At 44.7% G+C, this 23,346-nt stretch overlaps 1 protein-coding gene across 6 annotated transcripts in view; it reads right to left on the bottom strand.

The window, feature by feature from the left end:
* LOC138538698 (putative ferric-chelate reductase 1) overlaps positions 1 to 23,346 on the bottom strand; it is a 495,175-nt gene that overhangs the window by 154,454 nt on the left and 317,375 nt on the right. For all 6 annotated transcript variants that reach the window (XM_069641552.1, XM_069641548.1, XM_069641551.1 and 3 more), the window contains one exon: positions 9,293 to 9,384. In XM_069641552.1, coding sequence (XP_069497653.1) covers positions 9,293 to 9,384 — 92 coding nt within the window. The remainder of the gene's footprint in view (positions 1 to 9,292; positions 9,385 to 23,346) is intronic.

The raw sequence follows: 23,346 nt of genomic DNA, 5'->3' as shown, positions 1-23,346 counted from the left end.
TGATCTTGCTGTTCTCCTTAATCTGACATGCAATGGCCACCTGTGTTTGTGTCACACAAGTAGGCACATGGATTCTCTCTTCTCTACTAGAGAATGTGAGAAACACACACAGTTATAGCCACTGATGATAATCTCTTCCGGTTCCCAAATAGTTCTAAGGCTTTTCTAAGCATGCAACAACTATGTGGACTGGGCAGAGAAGTTGCAGCCACTGAATGTGCCATCTTGCATGAAAACATTTATAAAACCTTATTTTTGCAAACATATTTCCATGATTTAACTTTAATTAAAAGAATTCTAAGACCTCTAGTTCACACATTACAAAGCAACACGTATTTGGCCTGGTCACCGAAAGATGCCACATTGAGTTACAGCCACTAAATGTAATCTCGGTCCCTTTGCGTTCAATTCTGGGATGCTCGTTTTCTCAATCTGGAAGGCACTGCTGCATACATTTTTCCTGCCAGGAAAATATTCACTAAAAATTGCCTCTCCTTTTCAGTTTTCTACTCCTCCTTAAACTAATTCCTATTTAATGCTCTTCCTATCACTAAACTGAGTCCTACTTTCATTTCCTACGTGCCCGGAAATAATTCAAATTTCAATATTGTACCTATCCCCCAACAACAGCCTTTTCCCTCAACTGATGTGCATCCTCCTGTCTCGGCCTACACCAGACTGATTTGTTCAAACAATCTACAACATTTTGAAAAATCTGTTTCACGTGAAACAGCTAAAATTCAAGGTATTTGGTTTATGGCTGAATATGTGCACCCAGCCTTTCAAGTGTGCACGTTCATAATCACGGAGGGTCTACTCAACCCTTCTTCCTATTAAAGACAAGAGATGAAGTCAAATGTAGAAGTGTAAGAACACCTATTAAAATATATTTCAGAAGTGTGAGGTATCTGACATTAAGTGATCTATAGTTACTGTGTAGCACTTCTTAGCAGGAGGAATCGGGTATTAGAGTGTCATAAAAACTTCACATTAATACAGACTATCATACAATATAATAAAAGGCCAGGTGTATGTTTGTCCGAAGCAAGTCATGTGTAGTAGAGACTGTCCACTTCGCCTGTTGTCCCCACTAGCGGGAGCTGTTGCTTTAGGATATATAGTAATCTTGTGTTAATGAAAACATACTGTATCTTCTGTATCCCAAGGATAATGTTCTATGACAATGGAAAGATAGCACTAATAAAAAATATACATTTAAATATTCATTTGATTAAGCAATATTTCTCTAATATAAAAAAATGACTTTTCCCCCCCCATACAGATGTCTTTCTGTAAATACAAATATTTTCAGCATGTCACTCCTCCACGAGGCCTCCTAAGAGAATTCTACCACATGAAGATTCAGAAAAAGTTAAGTGCTGAAGAAATTAGGCTCAACGTATCAGTCGGACAAACAAGGCTCTGCAACAAAGGGAAAGTCAGCGTGAAAAGAATACTGCAAGCGAACGAACAAATAGGGTCAATACGACAGCTCAGGAAACGGCTCTCCAACGGGACATTCAACTGACTGTCACGTTCAGCAGCCCGTAGAATAAATATGACGGACGCAAAAAGAGCCCTTGAAGGGGAAAACAATTGTGAATGCAACAAAAATGTTTGCGCCAGCATCATGGGTCAAGAAAACACTGCTCAACAGAAATTTAACAAAAAACAATGAGAAACCTCCATGCAACACAACTTTGGCCCAAGTAGACAGGCTTTTCCACTAGTTTTATTTATAGATCACCTTTTCAAATCAGTGTTACAATAATGCATGACATGTCATCAAATATATAGGACCACATCACGATGATAGGGGAAAAGGCTGTATGGCATGTTTTAGTTATCTCAGTATGATTGATGGAGATGTTGTAGATCAATAAGTAACAACGGAAAGAAATCCTGCCAAACTAGTTCGGCTCACGTGAAATATTAAACACCTATCCAAAAAATTTACTGAAGAGCTAACTGACATTTTAACTTTAACCAACCAACCCTAAAGGACTGTTAAGTACACGGACCACCCAAACATCTCAGACACTTGAAACATGCACCCCATTCCAAAAAGACAACAAAAAAAGAAAACTCAGAACAACGTGTTCATACAATTAAAACAGAACCATTTTAAGCCCACTGCAAAACATTAAAATCCATGTTAGCAAATAACACAGAGGAGCACTCGCCTCTAAAAACGAAAGCTATTTATTGCACATTGAGGACAATTACCAACCAAAATACAGGTAGTCTTTAACAGACATCAGAAGCTATGTGCAGTTTCCCAGAAACAAGAACTTAACAAACTCGCCACTTTCCGGACATACGTAGAAAACACAGCTGAAAGCACACACCCCTCAACTCCATGAAACCGACCATCCTGAAAGACTCTGTAGTTTTCTGCCCTGGAGCCATTGCAACTGTACCCTATAAAAACCAGTTTCAGCACTCATCAGTAGTGCATTGAGCCCACGTATGGTCCCAAAAGCATTGACACACTATGATCAGTGTCCTCCATAAAGAAGTTCACTTGGAACTTAAGCCTACAATACCTACCGCCCTATTACAAGTATTTCCTGGAACTCAAATATAATGGTGGTCTATGCCTAGCTCCAAAAAGCCCCATGGGTTCCAACACATTTTAAATACTTGCCCGTCCAGGTGTTGACCTTCAAGATAAATCAGAGAACATTGATATTGGTCTGGTATCAGGTGCCAGAAAAGCAGTCATGGGATCCCACAACATTCATATTCTCCTGGAACTATTCCCCCCCCCCTATAATACGTTGGACCACACCACCTTCCTGCAATGGCTCCAAACTGTAGCCAATGTGGCCTCCCCACCATTGCAGAGTTTCTGGTTCTTTCTTGCCATGCGCACACAAAACATCAGACTTCGAGGCATCTCCTCCATGTGCCCGGTAAATTGCAGTGTCGACCAATGTGAGACTCCACTGCAAAACATATATACATAGTTTACAGCCAATGAAATTAAATATTTTATTTATATCGCTTGTACACAAGTGTTTCAGAGCACGACCAGGCAAAAAGGGAGGGTAACAAGGGAGAACAAAAAATGAAAACAGCGATCTTACCATGCCCAGTGACATCTAAGAAGGCGCAAGTGCATGGAAAAGGGAAAAGGGGAAAGTGAATGGAAGGGGGAGGTGTGGACAGTGTGGAACAGAGGAGAGAAAACAGAAATAAACATTAAATTAAATAAATCAATAAATAAGGGCGATAAACCATGGTAGTGCAGCCAGCAAGTGGCAGGTGACTGTCAGATAAGGTATATCTGATAAGTGCAGAAGAAGTGGGAGGGGGGACTGTATGGGTACAGATACAGAACCCTAGTGCAGAGGATGGCCTGGAGGCAGTGCAGGAGGGTGGCAGGGTTAGCAGGTAGCTGGGCCCGAATGACAGAGGGTGGCCAGGTGCACAATGCCAAGAGAAAAAACAGATCAACGGGGATAAGGGGGGCAAAGGCAGAGGCAAAGAGGAAGGACTTGAGATGCTTCCGGAACCGGAGATGGTTTTCCTCAATGAAGGGTCTTGGCCCCAAAACATGTTTGCGGGGAAAAACAAATATTTTGTAGCCAGGTAAAATCAAAATTGGAGTTTATCCAAAAAATGAGCTAAATTACATCATAGATGATCTGCTTTGCTGACAAACATTTTGTTGGATACATTTTGGAATTGATGCACTAGTAATTTTGAAGTTACAGCAGAAAAAGTTCCACATGCTTACATAAGCCAGGACGGAAAGGTGGTTGGACCGGTCATGTGGAGTCACTTGCAGTCAATTTTCACTTGGTTGAGGTCTGGGCATTTGGATGAGTATGCTCCACCTGGTACTGTGCACTTCATTACCTCACTGCCATCTTGCATTGGGCAGAAGTCTTTTCTCATTCAGCTTTCAGGTCTTTAAAATGGACTTCCTCTATGCTCGTTACCAGATGTTTGGGGAAGCTGTAGCACCTAGTTGTCCTGGGGGTGGTTCACTACTCATTTCACTCATTTTTTCCAAAACAAAAGCACAGTCTGAAGGGTTCCAGAGCACCTTATACATTGTTTTGAATAGTTTGAACTATTTGCATAAGTACGGTCATGTGGTCCTATAGTTAATAGATAATGATGGAGAACATGAGTCTTTATGTGTTGAGTGAGCACCATTGAAAATTCGAATTTCATTTTTTACCGGTTCATTTCATCTCGTCATTTGTATAGCTCTTTCACATACTTGCCAACATTCTGTGACCAAAAAGATGTAGGATTTTTCAAGTTTGAAAAATAACAATTCCCATAACAATGAAATCACAGGAACATACAAAACATACAAACAGCACAACATGGAAAGATGTTGAAATGTTAAAAATGTATAATTCTGAATGCTAACACCAAACTGTCAGCAGATGCTGTGTGATGGTGTTACACTCTGCCACTTGCTTTCACTGCTGGTTCACCTAAGGGTTGTACTGGCAAGAGTGCAGGAGAGAGTCACGTAGCTGACAGGTCAGTGGATTGGTCTGTGCCCAATCAAAGTAATCACCTACTAGCCCACTGTACAGTCAGACTAATTCATGCATTGCATGCTTTGTCCTGGACTGGTCTCAAGCAGTCTGCATTAGAATCACATAAATTACTTGCCACTGTAAAAAGCAGTAGGATCTGTCAATGAAATCTGTATGCAGTAGGGCTGCTTCAAAAGCAGTAGCCTACTGCCTAAATCTGTAGGGTTGGCAAGTATGCTTTCACCATGTGTATGGTCCCAGTGCGCTGTAGTTTGAACGCCCTTGGGGGGACCGAGGTCTGAAGTATGGAGAAGTCAGAAGGCGATAGTATGCGTGTGTACATAATGGCCATTAAACGTTATGAGGGTTTGGGTGAGTCCCTGCAAGACACTCTAGTCTAATTGGCATGTGCATGGGTGGAGCGAGGTACACTAGGAAAACAGGCTGGAGGGGGATGTGGGAGAGGATAGTCAAGTATGTGTGTAATTACAGTTCACATTTTTGGCAAGAAAGATTTTCATTCGAGTTGTATGTGAAAGCAGATGCGGGCGGGAGTGAGGCCGCACCTTTGGGTAAAAGTAAAAGACCCAGAATTGGCACATTCGGCAACGTACGGTGGGTGCATTCTGCATGCATCCAGCAATCATTAGGTGGCTACATTGAAGACCTCACTTAACCGTATAGACAGCATTCTGCCAACATCTGCATTACATGTAGTGAACAAAATCAGCAAATGCATAGAAATCATAACTTGTTTGCCCTCATGGACTCGACTAAGTTTAGCACCCTGGTCAACTGCACAAGCCTTCCGAGTGCTATACAAGGTCTGTCTCCAAAGACTTCATCTAGGTGCAATATATTGCCCACCCTCAGTGTTTATCGGATACGCCGCCCACTCTCAACTCTGTCCAACTGCAATACATTAGCCCCATCAGACAGTTCAGATACAGAGAGAAAGCCCACTATTAGAATGCACTGAAAAGTAAAACATTGCCACCCCTAAACGATCCAAATGCAGCTCATATTCCACCCCCAAATCCATCCTGGTGCAACGCATTTCCTGCCCTCTAGAATCTATCTAAGTGCAATAAAGTGCGATATATTCTACTAAATGTGATCCACTGCCCACTTTCAAGTTTGTCCAACTGCAATAAATTGCTCGCATCAAACAGTTCAAGTGCGGAGGCAATGGCCCCCCTCAAAATGCATTAAATGGTAATAAATTGCCCATCCCTTAAAAATCCAAATGCAAGACGTAGTCCATCCTCAAATCCATCCAATGGGTGGGTTGGGAGAGATCAGGTTTGCTGCAGTTTAGGATTTCAGTTTTGACCGGATTTAGGGGGAGGTGGTTGTTCATCATCCAGTAGTGTGAGGCAAGATCTGGGTATGGTGAAGACAGGGAGTTGGGATCTTGAAAATGATCTGTATGTCCTCAACGTAGTTGTAGCAGGTGAGGTTGTGGGAACAGATGAGTCAGGGGACTGAGGATAAGTAAAGGTGGAAAGGGAGAGGTGAGAGGGAAGATCCCTGAGGGACTCCATGAAGGACAGGCCGGGCGGCAGATGAGAAAGGGTAGAGAATGGTGATTTGGGAGTGGTCCATCTAAGGGCACAGTGCCTGATGCCTAGGGAGAAGAGTCTCTTTATGAGAGTGGTGTGTTTGATCATATCAAAAACTGTTGAGAAATTAAGGAGGGGGAGTGCGGTGCAGCCTTCGTACTCTGTTCTTTCAGGTTGTCACAGATTGAGATACGGGAGGATTTGGTTATATGGAGCGATGTGAAACCTGACTGGGCTGGGTCTAGAAGGCCGTGGGATTCTACGAAGAGGCTGAGCTGTGTGATCCTGGAATTTGGCAATCAACCAATTGTTGGTGATTGGGCTGTAATTGGAGGGAGTGACGGGGTCTGGAGAGGTCTTTTTTTTTGTAAAGGTTTAATGTGAGCAGTTTTGTATGTTTCTGGGAAAATGCCTGATGTAGGCTGCCTGTACATGTGGCAGAGGGAATGTTCTCGAGGAGAACCGGGGTTGGGGGGCAAGGTTCTCCAGGGGACCTTGAGGGACAGCTATTTGAGAGAAGCCTTAGGAATTTGGGGTGGGAGATGGCTGAGAACGAGCAGAACAGGGAGCGTGTAGGATGCAGTGGAGTGAAAGTAGAGGGGGAATGGAGCGAGAGTGGGGGGTAGGTTGCTAGCTTATTATAGATGGAGGTTTCTTTCAATGGCTGTGCTGCAGTAGAGGTCTGACAGGACATCACAGAGTGCTTGGGAGACGGCGAGGGGGTGTTGCACAGAGAGGAGTCTTGAACTTTGAGATAATCTTGTGGGGTACCTTACAGGGGTCGTTGGTGTTAGAGATGTGGGTGCTATAGAAATATTTTTGGGCTTTCCTGTTTTCCATCCTGTAAACCCTGTTGTGTCTAGCAAGGGTGGCTTTGTTCTGAGGGTAGGGTGGTGCGCCATTGGCGTTCCAGGTGGTGGGTGATGGTCTTTTGGGATTTGAGGGAGGGGGTGTTGAACTATCTGGCGTAAAGGCCTGCATGGTGAGAGGCACCTCTGGTCAGAGTGAGGGGAGAAAGGGCATTGCAGATCCATTGGCCAGGGGAGGGGGTCCTGCCTTGGAGGGGGAGTGAGGAAAGGTAGGAGAATAAGGAGTTGGACAAATGCAGGGAGAAAATAAGCAGAATCTGGGTGGAGGAGGCAGTGGGAGGTGGGGAGGATTTTAGGAGAGAGAAAAGGATGGCAGAGTGATCAGTCCAGATTAGGGGGTGGAGTGAGGAGATTAGATTGGAGGCGCTGAACACAGCATTCAGAGTGCGACGTGCCATGTGGGTGGACTCCAAGATAAGTTGTGACAAGTTGTGGGCTTCCAAATAATGAGATGACGGGTCATGTGGTTGGAGGGGTTGTCAAACCAGATGTTCAGATCATCTAGTAGGATGAGTGAGGTGTGTGAGATCATGATAGCGGCTATGGAGTCACTAAGAGAATCTGCCAAAAGTGCTGTTATCACCTGGGGGTCTGTAAAGTATGATGAAGGAGTGGATAAAAAAAGGTCAGAGTTGGAATTTGACAAGCAGGGATTCACAATCATCGCTGCAGGGTTGTTTCTTGGAGTGTAGGGGTGTGAGGTGAGGTTTGAGGATGGCTATTGCCCCTGCTCTACTGGATCGGTTGTGCACCATCCGGGAGTAACCAAGGGAGAAGGCCTTGTGCGCAGTAGGAAGGAAGCCGTCCGAGAACCAGGTTTCGGTAATGAAGAGGATGTCTGGGTTTTCGTCTGAGAGAAAGTCATATATCATGTGTTTGTTTCTGGAGACCGATCTGGTTTTGAGTATTCAAGAGTGGGGGTTGGGGGGTGCTGGCCAGAGAAGAGTGTAGTCTGAGAGGGGTATTTGATTCTGAGAGGGGTTCCGGGGGGGGATAGGCGGAGCGAGTGGTGGGTCTGAAAGAAGAGGGATTGAAAGCAGTAAGGAAGGCAGAGGCAAAGGAGGGCGATGAGGGGGGGAGATAGAAGAGTAAGGGGGCTGGCACCTCGGAGGGTGGAGGGGTGAGGGGCTAGTGAAGTTACCAGGAGAGTTAAAGAGAGGATGGTAGGGCTGAGAGGAGGGAGGGAGGGAGGGAGGGAGTGGCTGTGCAAATGAGTGGGACACATACGATTGTGGGAAGTGTGTCTGTGGGTAGAGGGGCTTCTATGTCTAGGGCAAAATGAGGATGCTAGAGGAGTATGAGTTAGGGTGGGAGAGGCTGCTGAGGGGGGCATCTTAGCCAGTGCTGAACAGGCTGTGCTTAGGAATGAGAAGGATGAGAGGTGGAAAGAAAGGAGGCGAAGGGGGGAGTGCCACAGGGTGGGTTGTTGGATGTGGAACTTTTGTTGGAAGGGGGTTGTACATGGTGTGAATGGGTTTGTGGCAAGGTGGGGAGGGTGGGAGGTGTTGACTGTGGTTCATTTTAGGGGACGGGGGCAGTGGAGGGAGAACAGGAGGTGGGACGGTGGGGGATTCCGATACACCAGAGGGTTCCTCAAGCGTTGGAGCCATTGTGCATGGTGGAGGAGTAGTCTAGGAGCAGATGCAGTGGAGGGACTTTGACTACTGAGATTAGGGATGGGCAGGTGGCGGAGCCTGACGTTATTTTCCAGGGCCTAAAAATGCTGCAACAATCAAATGTGAGCAGTATCCGAAAACACAGTTGGATTTAAAAGGTTCACAGGGACTATAGATGACACAACAATCAAATGTGAGCGGTGCCGAGAACACAGTTGGATTCTAGACGTGCACAGGGTCTAATATGCAGCAAAAATCTAATATTGAAAGCCTAGGAACACTGTTAGTTTCAAAGGGAGCACAGGGCCTCAAATGCAGCAACAATCTAACATGGAAAGAGTAGGAACACAGATTCAAAAGGTGCACAGGGCCTAGACATGCAGCCACAATCAAATATGTATTTATTGGGTATTTATAACGAGCCTATACACAATGTGCAGTTCCTAAAACAGCAGTTGGATTTAAGCCATGAAATGGTCCTAAATGCAGCAAAAATCTAATATTGAAAGTCTACCACCACATTTAGATTCAAAAGATGCACAAGGCCTAGATATGCGGCCACAATCAAATACGTGTAGTGCCAGAAAACACAGATTCAAGAGGTGTGCAGGGTCTAAAATGCAGCAACAATACAATATGGAAAGACTAGAAAAAACAGTTCAGTTCAAAAGGTTCACAGGGCCTAAATGCAGTAACATTTATGAGCAAAGACAAACACAAAAAACATCCAAAATAGTTACCTCAATTGGATATTGCTAATATTGTCTTTTGGAGGCATCCAGTTTACTTTAATTGAATTCTTTGCTTGGTTGTTCACGTGACTCACAGCATCCTATTAAAAGGAAGAAGGCTCATCATTAAAAAGTGCAAAACAAACATGGGTGCTGCTGTAATGTCTTCCTTCACCCAATGTATTCACATGTGTTGTCTCGTGTATATTAGAACCGTGTAAAACTGTGTTTACATTCATGAATGTTAAAATGAAACGGGTACTTATAATCCGAAAATTGTGATAACGTTGTTTTAGTGAAATCTGGCATTCAAAAAAACAGATAGCTTACCCAAGGAATCCATGCTCATATGCTAGTCTTATTACTGAAGCTCTGTTTGACATAAAATCAAATGATCGCATGACTACAAGAAGCAAATTTATCATACTCCTTGCAAAGCAATGCTGAGGCCATTAATGCGTGTGAACCAGGTGTTTTTCAATCCGATTAAATTTGGTAACTAAAGTTTGTTTAACATACCTATATTATTTGCAATCAATTTAAAAGCACCTCTCAGAGGCTGCGCCACTGAATCGATGACAATTAAAAGTTTAATAATACACAGTGGCAGCTGGTGGAATTTGTAAACAGTAAAAGTGACTGGTGTGGGATATATTGACCCACTCAGCAGCATTTCCCAACATCACCATGCTGCAATTGCGCGAGAAACAGCAACCTAGCTGCGCTGGCTCCTGTGCACACCAGGACCTCAAAACTGCATTTTCGCAGTGACAAAAAGATGGCTGCATATTAGACTGAGACCAAGGTGTGTCCTGCCTGATTGAAATCCTTAACACTGGTGTGAGTGAGCAAGAGAAGTGAGTCTGTCTAAAACCACTAATGGGACATTTTAAATGTTCTGAAGTGCAGCAAGGTGGAAATGCAAGGCTTTAACTTGTACCTTTCTCTTACACACCAGGGAATTTTCGTGCTCTTCCAAGGCGCAGGTGTGTAACAAACTGGAATTGGCATTGCAGCTTTCCTTTGCTCCTCCGTCTTGGAAAAGGACCATGTTTAACTCTGCATGAGACTTCATGCAGGCGTAAAACCAATGGATTCCTACAAATCAGCTTTGCAAGCGCAACTGTTAATGAGCAGGCGGATTCCATAGGATTCCGTTACAAAACACTGCCTGCGTTGCTTAATTTGTAGGCAGCATTTTTCTTTATAACAAAACAGAGTCAAAGTGAAGAGTGAAGGTGATTTTACAGCACAAACTTCCACAGCAAATGTACTAAAAGCCTAGGATTGAACACCAATTCTAAGGGGGAACAGATGAAACGTTGCAGTCCTACAGAAGCCGGAGTACCATATGTACCCACAGTGCACAAGGGCATTTCAATGCTACAAATAAATATGCCCATCAGAAAATGTAACACCCATATAAACAATCAATGACAATCGATGCACAGTAATCTGTATTTGTGTATATCATCCCTGAAGCAGGGCATTATGCAATTGCCACTACCACAATGAGGAAAAAGTCTGCAGAAATTACACTATCCTTAAATATTGAAGGACTGGAATATCTGGATCTTAAAGTACACCTTTAATTCAATTTTCTGATGTAAGAATACAATTTTTTCTTCATTGGGCCTCATTACGGGTCCGGCCGGTGTCAGAACCGTAAAAACGTACCGGCGCCTGACCTTCCGGTGCTACTGGCTCATTACAAATTTGTTAATCCCCAGCACAGTTGCTAACTGTACTGGTACGTCGTCGGACCATCCCATCGAAAGAACGTTACCAGTTAAGAGAGTAATTTGTTCTTCGAGGGGATTGGGTCCTCTGACGTATTCCATATCTATGACAGACTCCCAAAGCAGTAGCAACGTATGGAGAAGGGAAAAGAATTTAGAATACAGAAATTTAGAATGCCCAATCAAATTGCAGAGTAAAGGACCGCCTTGCCATAGGCCATATCCTGCCCATGGATAATCTAGGGAGTAGAGTCTAACAAAAGTGTGGACCAAAGCCCAAGTGGCTGCTTCGCAGGTGTTACAAATAGGAACACCTCTCTGCAGGGCAGTAGAGGCAGCCATACCCCTAGTAGAATGGGCCCGTAAGCCTACCGGAGGGTCCTTACCCGCCAAGCGGTAACATTCAGAAATTGCCAAGATAATTCATCTAGACAAAGTCTGCTTAGTAACAGCTTGTCGCAAACGCCTTCAAGCTTAACCAATAAAGAGCTGATCATCCACAATTAAAGGAATTTTGAAATAAGAACACTCCTCAGACGAGCACTTAAATATGGACAGCACCGCCAGGTAACCTTTAATGGTACCCATTTGCAGGCCCTTGTGGGCTAAAGAAAGCAAAAAGGACAGAACCACAGGAATGTCACATGAAAAAGGATCCACATTCTTAACCCTGCACCAGTCGCAAAACTTTCTCCAACGGCAACGGTACAGGGACTTTGTTGCAGGCCATATGGCCGTCAGCAACACCTCCATCACGTCTTCAGGGAGGTCCCAATCCTTATACCTCAATTTTTCAGAAGCCAAGCGTGAAGGTTTTGGGATCTGACCTCTGGCTGGAGAACCTGACCCCCTCCCGTGAGAGCAGATCGTCTCGGTAGGGAAGACGACATGGAGGGCAGATGGACAAGTTGAGAAGGTCCGGGTACCACGTTCTCTGGGCCCATGCCAGAGCAATGAGGATCATCCGGGAACCAAACCTCTGTAGCCTCCGCAGCACTTGCGGAATGACGGGGACTGGAGGAAACGCGTACAGCAGTGGGAAGGACCACTCCACCACAAACGCGTCCCCTAAGGCTCCTCTTGGAGGAAATTCCCACAAGCAGAACCTTTCGCACTTCCGGTTGACACTGGAGGAGAAGAGATCCACTTGTGGGGTTCCCCCAAAGGCCGAAGATCTCCATGAGAATCTCCTGAGCCAGCTCCCACTCTTGAGGGATCGCGCTCTGCCTGCTCAAGATTGATATGGAGTCTGGACTCCGACGGAGTCCAACGACCGCTGACTGTCAACTCGTTGGCATGAGCTCCCCATCCCGTGAAGGATGCGTCCGTCACGATCATTACCTCTGGCCAGGGTAGCCAAAATGAAGCCCCCTTCATCAGATTGCCTTCGACGGCCCACCACAGAAGGTCCGGGGCGACTGAGGGCGGCACCTGAACGGGGTCCGACATCCTGCCGGACGACTGCGACCACTGCATTTTGAGTGCCCATTGCAGAGATCTCATCCGCAACTTGGCCTCTGGCACCAGAAGAATGCAGGATGCCATGAGGCCGAGCAACCTCAAGAACTCGAATGCAGGGTGACTCTGGGCATGTTGAAACTTGTGCACCATCTGCTGAATGTGATGAGCCCTCACCTGGGGAAGGAAACACTGCCCCAGGGATGTGTCTAGCACTGCTCCGATGTACTGGTGCAGTTGTGTTGGCGTCAAGTAGAAGCCCAGCCTGTGAAGGGAGTGGCAGGTGACCGACAGATGATCCAGGACTTGCTTGGGAGAGCGCGCCCTGATCAACCAATCCTCAGGTACTTCTTTTGCTTGGGATGAATCGGCACATGAAAGTAAACGTCCTTGAGGTCGAGAGACACCAACCAGTCCTGCAGTTGAAGGGCCTGGAGGACTTGAGAAAGAGTAACCATCTTGAACTTGTTCTTCCTGAGGAGCTTGTTCAAACCGCGCAAGCCCATGATGGGTCTCAATCCCCCGTCCTTCTCGGAAACCAAAAAATAAGGGAAATACCATCCCTTGTTCCTCTCCACTACAGGCACTAGTTCTATGGTGCCTTTCTCCAGCAGGGATTGTATTTCCTGCGCAAGGAGCGGATCCGGACTCTTCAAAGAGAGATTCCCTGGTGGATTGTTGCGAGGCCTCTGCCGGAAAGGAAGACAGTAGCCGTGGGTTATGATCTCCAAAACCCACACATCTGAAGTAATGGCATGCCATTCTACAAGACACTGCGCCAGCCTTCCCCCAACCGGCGAACCATGGGACATGGCATCATGACTGAGTTGAAGCGGCTGCGGCATTGCCTGAGGGTAAAGAGGCAACTGCCCGAGCGGCCTTGGCACCTCAAGTACCTTGTTTTCCACCTCCGGTACTCCTATGGTTGCCCCTTTGACTTGCATCTCCCCTCGATCTACCAAAAGATGAGTAATATCGAAAGGAACCTCCCTTCCATCGTTGTCCCTTAGGACAGAAAGGCAGAGGTTGGCGAACTGCAGCACTCAACGACTTCGCTGCAGCTTTGGAGGTCTGCAACCTCTCAAGGCTCTCGTCAGCCTTGCTGTCAAAAAGATGTTCTCCATCAAAGGGCATGTTGAGGAGCCGGGCTTGTACATCAGGAGCAAAACCCGACTTCCGCAACCATGCAAATCTGCGCATTACGGTGCTTGCCACCATGGACCGGCTGACGCAATCTGCCATGTCCAGACCCGACCGAACGGATTCAAACATGGCATCCTTGCCATCCTGAATAAGAGCAAGAAAGCCATCCCATTCCTCCCCTTCGGGAATGTGTTCAGCCGCCAAATAGACACAATTCCACAGAGTATGAGTGAAACGTGCTAAATCACACACAGAGTTGACAGCCTGCAAAGCCATACCCCCTGAAGAAAACACTTTCTTCGCCCAGCCATCCAAACGTTTGTCTTCCCTATCAGGAGGGATGGTAGGGTACGATGCCCGTTTTGCCGGGGACGTAGCAGCCTGCACCACCAAACTCTCTGGAGTGGGGTGCGTAGTCTGGGTCGCTACTGGCTGGATGATATTTTTTCGGCAAAGACTTGCTCACTGCCAGGAGACTCCCAGGAGCAGTCCAAGCCGCTGCCACCCTTCTCTGCAAGGCCATATGGAATGGCAAAACTGGGTCAGTTGGCAGACCTTGGTCAAGGATATCCGTCAGGTCATCCTGCAGAAAATCTACTGGTGGCGCAGACCACCCCAAGTATTCCGTTACCCTCGACATAAGGCGCCGGTACGAGGACTCAGCGTGGGTACTAGGCTCAGGCCTACAGAATTCCACCTCCGGAGAGGTGTCCAACCCACTGGCGTCGTTCAACGACTGACGCAGGTCTTCAAGCTGGCTATGACCAGACAAAATCTCGTCAGGTACCTCAGCAGTAATCAAACCTTCTTCCTCCACCTCAGAAATATAATCCAGAGACTAGAATGGGGCACAGAAAAAGGCACAAAGACATTTTTGGACTTGGCCAGAGCTTTTCTAGGGGGTTCCACCGTGCCACGGGGTACCTGCGACAAAGCAGCCTCGAAAGGAATCGAGGGTGTCGATGGAATCGGCGTCGACGTAGAGCGTGGCGCGACGGGTTCGACACAGTCCTTGAGGGCGGAGCCCCGAGCGTGTCCTTTGACAGCCTGGGCGCCAATGGCATCGATGGCTTCCTCAGAGGCGGAGCCTCGAGAGAGTCCTTCGACGACCTCGGCAACAAAGGTCGATGTCTTCTTCGAAGACCTGACAGGCTCCAACGGTCTCGAGGGCGTCAAGGACCAGGACCTGGAGCGGGCATTTCTAGAGCGATCCACCTTGTCTGATCGAGACCTCGAAGGTGCTCAATGATCGCTCCGACCACCCGAGCCCGAAGGCGTGCGAGTGGTGGCTCCAGCACGGTCATGGCTGGCGTCTTTCGATGGCGCAGATGGAAAAGAGCCCTGCGACTGAAAAATCGCCATCATCTCCTGCCGAAATGAATCCCATTCCGCAGGAGTGGAATGCTTGTTGGGACAAGCAATCCGCCGACGGGCGGAGTCCTCAGACGAGGACGGAGAAGGCGACCGGTGATGGCTCTTCCGTGAGTGCCTCGAAGAGGCAGAAGAATGGCGGGACCCGCTCCAGGACCGAGACCCCCCCAGACTTATGCCGACGATGCGGAGAGTCGCCCCTCGAATAGTCAGTAAAAAGCCCAGTCGATCTCGACTTCCGGGGCTTGGCCACCTTACCGACAGAAAGCTTCTTCCTACGCTCCCGCAGGGCCCTCAAAGTTAATGACTGGCAAACATCACAATCGCCCGTGGCATGGTCCTCACCGAGGCACCAGAGGCAGGTGTCGTGCGGGTCCGTCAGCGACATCTTGGAACCGCAGTCCCGACACTTCTTGAAACCCAGCCGCGGGGTAGAAGAAAACAAAGACATCATGGAAATCTTCACAAACGAACAGGTCCGAAGAACCGAAGGAATAGAACTCAGAAGAACCGAAGCGCGTCGAGATCTCCGAAGCGAACATGTTTGCGGAAAAAACAGAACTGAGGCTACGGGCATCGTGTGTCCAACTTATAACATCCGGTGACGTCGGTTCGACGGAGGCCCTCGAGGACAGTGTATCGACGTCATCGAAGCAGGACGCAGAACATTTTCCAAAGCAGCACAGCTGTGGTGATTACCTGTCATAGATATGGAATACGTCGGAGGACCCAATCCCCTCTAAGTATCTACATACAACACTTCACCTTACATATTAATTACTGTTCTTTTCCTAACCACTACTATGACACCAAACACTGCTCCAATACAATCTGAAATTGCATTACCAGTAGACCACAGATTCCCTATTCTTTAAAAACATTTCAACTAAAACACAGCACTTATCCAACTAAGTAACCATACCAAGTATTATCCTATGTTTTATCTTCACAAAGAAACAAACATTCTATAAGCACTATCCTCATTTGTACTACAATCATAAATACCATATACACCACAATTATATCATTCCACCATATTACAAATACTGTATGCTCCCCTACAGTACCTATAATTACTATACACATTACATTACTATAGTGTGTGGCCAGTGGCCATGCCCCCAAGAATCTGACCACTACCACCACAATATAATTAAACCATATAACAAGTACATACAATACACCTTCAAATAACAATTCACCAAGAACCCCCTGCCATCCAAATGATGTTTGCAGACATCAAAATTGACCACAAACTTGACGGCATCTGCAAATCCTTTTCTCGCCTAGCAAACGTCTCCATATCAACTTTATTCCACTCCCCCACCATTTACAGGCCCTATTTCGGCAAAATAACCCCAAATGTGTTTTCAAGACTTTTTCACACACTGCGCTAAACACGACACTGGCGGATCCAACATGGCAACCATTTAAAAAAGAAATTACGCCCCTCACATTTTTCACCATCAATCAGCGGATGCGTACGATGTACACGGACAGAACTCCACCCCCTGTGCTCCAGTTGTGTCCGCAGAGCCCCAATTGGGAAGTGAGTCCGTGGACCAGACCCTGGTATAAAAAAAAAATGTTTACCTACTTTTTGACCATTTAAAAAAAAAAAGACTAGACAGATTTACACCAAATTAACAAAAGCACGCTTTCAGGACCAAGCTGCCACTCCTGGCTCAAATTTGCTGACAACCCATCCAGCAGTTTGGGCTGTAGGCATGAGCAAAACATTTTTTCCATTGCGTCTGAGAATTTCCCAACGTTTTGGGACCCCCTCTATAACTTTGCCCCCACTTTATGAAACTGCACCAAACTTTGCAGAATTCATTCCGAGGGGGCCATATACACAGTTTGGTGAGGATTTGTCGGGGGAGGGGGCGTTCCAAGTCAGCCCTGTAATGAGGTTTTCTCACTTTATATGTATATATATATATATATATATATATATATATATATATATATATATATATATATATATATATATATATATTCATTAAAAAAATTGTTAAGGGGACGTTATGGTTAATTTGCCCTACTAAAAACCCCTAAAATTCACAACAAAAAAAAACTTGGTTAAGGGGACGTTATGCTTAAGTTGCGCTACTAAAAACCTGTGACATTCACTAAAAAAAAATAACTTTACAATTGTGAAACCGAAAAACCCCTGACATTTGCAGTTATGGTAGGCTAAGCAACTATACCTGCCCACACCACTGTGCACTGGTAACACTTACACCCAGGACATGAAAGATGTCATTGATGACATCACTGATGATATCACATGTGTAGCCCCTTTGTTTTTGGTCACGGCCATACATATATATATATTTTCAGTAAAACAACTTTGTTAAAGGGACGTTAAGGTTCAAAGTAAAACCGAAAAACCCTTGACATTCGCTACTCATGGTAAGCTAAGCAACCATAACTTGCGTCACCTACGTGCATTGCTAAGACTAACACCCAGGACATCAAAGATGACATCACAAATGTCATTGATGATATCACTGATGACATCACATGTCTGGCTCCCTCTTTTTTCCTTTAGCGTTATATCTTGGCCAGTAATACTTAGGAACATAAAAATAGAAAAGTACTACATTTGTAGACTTACACTTCAAATATGTTCTTACAGTAATTCATTTGGGGTTCACTCACAGCATATGAAACATATACATATGGAGAATACATACTTGAAAGATACCAATACTTTCTGTGTGTGAAGACAATCAGTAAGGTTATCAACAATTTCTTATTGGTCTGCTTTTTTTTATTACTGTACTTTCTGTGGATATGTTCATATTTGTATTCGCATTACTCTCTTTAGGGTGCAGTCACATCATGTGATAGTTATTCATAGGGAAGTAGTAGGTTTGAAGCAGAACAATCATTTCTGTGCATAAAAATAATCAGGTAGGTTATGAACAATTTCTGGTTTTACTGCTGCTTTTTTGCGTACTTCACCTTCACTGTATATACTGTATATATATTTGTATTTGTTGTTATGTCTGTGTTTTGTATGTAATAATGAAATTATATAGGAAATGGGTTTCATTACCTACTTATAACATATTGCACAGTACACAAAACTCTAATAAGAAAGCTTTTACCATTTCACAAGTGTAGATTATGAATATTGCACCTCCATCATGTATGCTGCACACAATGCTTATGTCTATACATGAGTACATTATTACACTGTATAGAACAGGGGTCCCCAACCTTTTGAGCGCAATGAGCAACATTGGCATGTCAAATAAAATGGTGAGCAACATCCATTTTTCAACAGAACATATCGGTGCACAGTTGGCGGACAAATGATTGCAACACAAATTAGAAATGTAACAAAGTTAAAACTGCGTATGGAACATTTAATTTGCAGTACTTAATAGTTATCTAGACTACGTGTTATTCTAGTCAAGGAAATGTGCAAGGCCTTTAACTTCATTTGACGTGGTTGTTTACAAGAAATGTTGAGGAAATTGAGTGGTCAGTAGTAAATTTTTATACATATAGGACCAGTCCAGCAGTTCAAAAATAGAGTAGGAGTAAATAAACATTACATGGGGTTTCAGGTTCCCAAGCAAAATATTAGTGCAAATGTATGGACAGTAAAAATGGCCACAAACGGAGCACTGATTTTTCAGGTCTACTGAGATTCTGCCTAGGATTTTATGGGATCTTTAATGGCAAATGATGCATTCCTGAGCATGCAAAATCGGCAATACTGTTCCACAGTCATTGATGACTGTATTGTGGATGGTTTTTTCTTCAGGAATGTTATGAAATGTTACATTTCTTATTGATCAAAGAGTAAGCACAATCCTCTTGAGTACATTTTCCAATGGCCAGGGTAGGCACCACGAAGAAGATATCTGACAGCAAGAGAGGCTGGTTGGCGATGCCTATGCACGAAAAGGAGGCATTGGAAAGTATTACTAATTCACAAGAAATTAAGATATTCTCTTAAAACTGTTGAACAGTTCAGAGGCCACAAAGGAAAGCGTCAGTTTGTTTGAGTCTTTAGGAGAAACTATCGAGGACAGAGCTATTGGCAAACCGTGCCCCCAAGTTCAGGAGTTCCAGGTTATAGAAAGGGATGTACCATGGTTCGATGCAGAATGTAGAATCTCGAAAAGAAAACTGAACCATGATTTGATGAGGGGTGTGTACACTGCTGGTTAGATTTATAGTTTCAAAATGGCATAAAAAATTGGCTTAAGACAAAAAAAGAATTTGAGAAACAATGGGAGCTTTTTTGAAGGAGACCAAATCGTTTTATGTTGATTGCTGTTGTCAAGACAGGCATTATGCCATCCCCTTAGACAAGTATTTCTTGGACCACCAGCCCCTCACGATTATAGGCCAATTCCCTTACTGGACATTGGGGCTCATTACGAGTTTGGGGCATCTCAACGGTACCGTTACTGCCATTTGGTCCAGTGGTATCACTGCCAGATTCCAAGCGGTGGTTTGGCAGTGCTAGTCCCCAATTATGGAGTCTGTAGCACTCCAGGGTGGATTTAGTCGGTATTTGATTGCTAGAAACCTAATGTGGCGTAATTTACATTTTATTGGCGTCTGTGACAAATCTGTGGATGCTGTCCCTTCTACCCTATTGGGGAGACCATTCCCATGGGGCCAGGGTGGTACGTCCCCGGTACAATAGTTCCCCTGAGGGTGGTGCACAGGGAGAGCATCACATGGGAGAGGAAACCCCTCATGTGACTAGGAACGACCCTACCCTGAGAACGCAATATCCGTACCAATCACCAGACCCTAGTCCCCCCTTCCTATAACCCAAAGAACAACCCCTTCCCTAATAAGCTCATGAGCTATAGTCGCCCTGCCATTTCCCTAGATAAGTACTGGGACTATGAAGAGCACAACCAACCCAAGGGAGATCAAGGGTAGAAATACTGAGACGAAGAATGGGGAAGAGTTGAAAGATATGCTATTGACAACCACTAAGACAAAGAAGATGCATGGAGGAATGTAGAGTGTTCCGCATAACCAACATGAGCATTCTAGACAACTTGGAATAAGTACTGGGATGAAGAGGAGGAGCGGAAGCATGAAGAGTTCTCCTAAGAACCACAATGAGCAGTCTAGTTGTTGCTGGCTGCTCATTGGCCAATGCAGAGTAGAAAAGGAAGAGGTTGTCTAGTCCTCCATGCAGGAGCCAGCACGGTGCAGGAAGGTGCAAGGAAGCACACCAGGATGCCAAGAAGGGAGCTGGAAGGACAAGGGCCAGTCCACAGTGGAAGGACCAGAAGGCGAGCTAGCAGAGACAAGCTCCTGGTGTTCCTGCAGACAGGGAAGCACGTGAAAGGAAGACCACGCTGCCCTGGCAAACATTGACACTGCAGTGTTCCCGGGCAGACCAGATCCCACTAGGGGGGGGAGCACTCAGGCTGACTGGTGGGAAAATAAGACGGTGCAATCAGCATCTTAATAGTCACAGTACCAGGCAGGCATGTGGACCATGCCTGTCCCCCAACAAGAGAAACTTAAGGGTTTGGGACCCACCAAACAAAGGCAACATGAGTCCTCCTCTTTGTGGCGGTACTTGGGAGGAAAGGGCTCCAAGTACCCACACACAAAGAAGAGGTGTCTGGGACCCACTACACAAGAACCACACAAGTCATCTTCCTTGTGGTGGTACATGGGAGAAGAGGGCTCCCAGTTCCCGGACATAAAGAGGGGTCTGGGGCCCAATCCCATGAGAAGAAGGGAAACCACAGAGTAATTTACTAAGGACCATACTTGGCAGGGAAGTGAACCAAATTGGCCCAAGCGGAAAGAGAGAGAAGCAGAGAACTGGGACCTACAAGAGAAGGAACCAGGGCAAATCAGTCATTGCCCCTGGTTGTGGTCCAATAAATAGAGAGTTGCCAAGAGAAGGAAATGGGACAAGGGAGTCGTTGCGAAGTTTGTGCAACAGAGAAATATCTAAGAACTTTGTTTTACATTTAAGAACTGTGGGTTTGGAACCTTTGTTACTTGGAACTCTTTGATTGGATCTACAACCTATTCTTCTGAATTAAGAAGACCTTTTGTTTTTTATAGGTTGGTCAATAGTGTGAGGGATGGAAATAGGCTTTGGACTTTTGACAGTGGACTATTTACTTTAGACAAGACATCCTGACAGATTCCTTAGTTTTGGTTGAGGAAAAGAAACCCCTCTTAGCTTTAGGGAAAGACAAGAGTTTCCCCAGTCCCCCACCCTTTTACTTTCAATAAAAGTATATGTCAAACAACATGAGCCCACTGTGTCTGAGTCCTACTTCTACATTCTTACAGGTCACTAATGTTTTTTTAAGTCTTATCCAACGTGATACGCTGAAATCTCAGCATCTGTCCAATATACAAGATTGTGGAATTATACATTGTTTTCCAACACCAATAAAGGTGACAAGCAGGGATGTCAGTTGGTCCCAATGTATTCCTTTTGGATGTTGATTCTAGTACTTCTCTTAGGAAAGTTAGTCCACCCTCCACCTGAAGGGTTCATTGTATAGCATGCTTCCTTATGCAGAAGACACAGCTTTTTTGGACTTGCCCCAAGCAGGTCTCCAACAAGGCCTGCTAAACACAAGTTCCTATTTTGGGAATTACAGTTTGAAATTAGATATAATAAAAACAAAAATAATGGTGTTCAGGCAACGGGTGAAACCTTGTAGCTAGTTTTTAAATGAATGTAGAGATGAGGGGGCAGTCTCATTTTTATTTGAGCCCACTCTTCTGAAAGAGCAGTGCTTGCGTCAGTCATTTTAAGAAGATAGCTGAAAAGGCATCATTAATGATTAAATGGCTTTTTACATTATTTCAAGTTTGCGGCATTCTGATTGGACGAGTGGAGATATATAACACAAAGGTCTTCATGATTTTAAGGCCGCAAAATCTAGAGTGGTTAGAACTGTCAATTTCTGGAGGGGTTGCAAAATAAATTCCTGTACCAAATAGCAGGTCTCCTTGCAGAAACACCTGCTAGCGCCTTGTGAGCTAAATTGGGGGTGTTCAATTTGAAAGTGTCAGGCCAGTTAAGAATGTTCCTTATTCTTTAAAAGCACATCTGGGATTTGAACCAATTAATTGGCTTGTTAGTTTAAACAACTGAGACAAATATAGAATACAGGGCATATTAATTATGAAAAATGTGACCTGCATTAACCGTATCTGCCCCTTAACCATGTGCCAGATGGGCAGAGTATCAAACGATGACAATTTTTCCACTAGGACACTATGTAGTAATAAATACAGGTGACACCAAAATGAACATTGTCGATAAATATGCATGGTGGCATCAAACACAAACCTCACTTGTACAGAAAGTTTGCATGCACATTATTTAATAAAGGAATGTTGGGTATGCATACCACCTCCTTGTCCAATATGCTCATACTAGCTGTACCAAGGAAAATAATATGCCAATTCTCTCCATGACACAAAGATGGATCAGATATTGTACTCATTACTTCATAAAAGAATGCTATTTATGACAATGCATTGCTTAATGCACAACATAGCTCATGTCATCTATTCCAATGACCCTTGACAGTTTTGTTATCAACATTATAATAAGACTCCCTTGTGCAGACTTTTCATGAAAAGTACATGCACATGTGATGTCATCAGTGGTGTCATCAATGACATTTGTGATATCATCTTTGATGTCCTGGGTGTTAGTCTTATCAATGCACGTAGGTGGCGCGAGTTATGGTTGCTTAGCTTACCATAAGTAGCGAATGTCAAGGTTTTTTCGGTTTTACTTTGAACCATAACGTCCCTTTAACAAAGTTTATTTTACTGAAAATATATATATATATATATATATATGGAAGTGACCAAAAACAAAAGGGGCTACACATGTGATATCATCAGTGATGTCATCAATGACATTTGTGATGCCATCTTTCATGTCCTGGGTGTAAGTGTTACCAGTGCACAGTGGTGCGGGCAGGTATGGTTGCTTAGCCTACCATAACTGGCGAATTTCAGGGGTTTTTCGGTTTTACTTTGAACCATAATGTCACGTTTGTAAAGTTTTTTTAGTAAATTTCACAGGTTTTTAGCAGCGCAACTTAAGCATAACGTCCCCTTAACAAAGTTTTTTTTAGTGAATTTTATGGGTTTTTAGTAGGGCAACTTAAGCATAACGTCCGTTTAACAACATTTTGTTTTACTGAATTTCACAGGTTTTTAAAAGGGGAACTTAATCATAACATCGCGTTAATAAAGTTTTTCTACTGAATATACACTTTCATCATGTGATTTTGGGAGTTGTGTACGATAATTTCCTTACTTTATATACATGTAACATAGAACATACTGAACCCCCTCGCT

This window comes from Ambystoma mexicanum, chromosome 1q (genome assembly GCF_040938575.1).
Source record: "Ambystoma mexicanum isolate Mex_15411 chromosome 1q, UKY_AmexF1_1, whole genome shotgun sequence".
Taxonomy (NCBI): Eukaryota; Metazoa; Chordata; class Amphibia; order Caudata; family Ambystomatidae; genus Ambystoma; species Ambystoma mexicanum.
The sequence above is the reverse complement of the archived record's forward strand: the minus strand, read 5'-3'. Positions and strand labels throughout refer to the sequence as shown.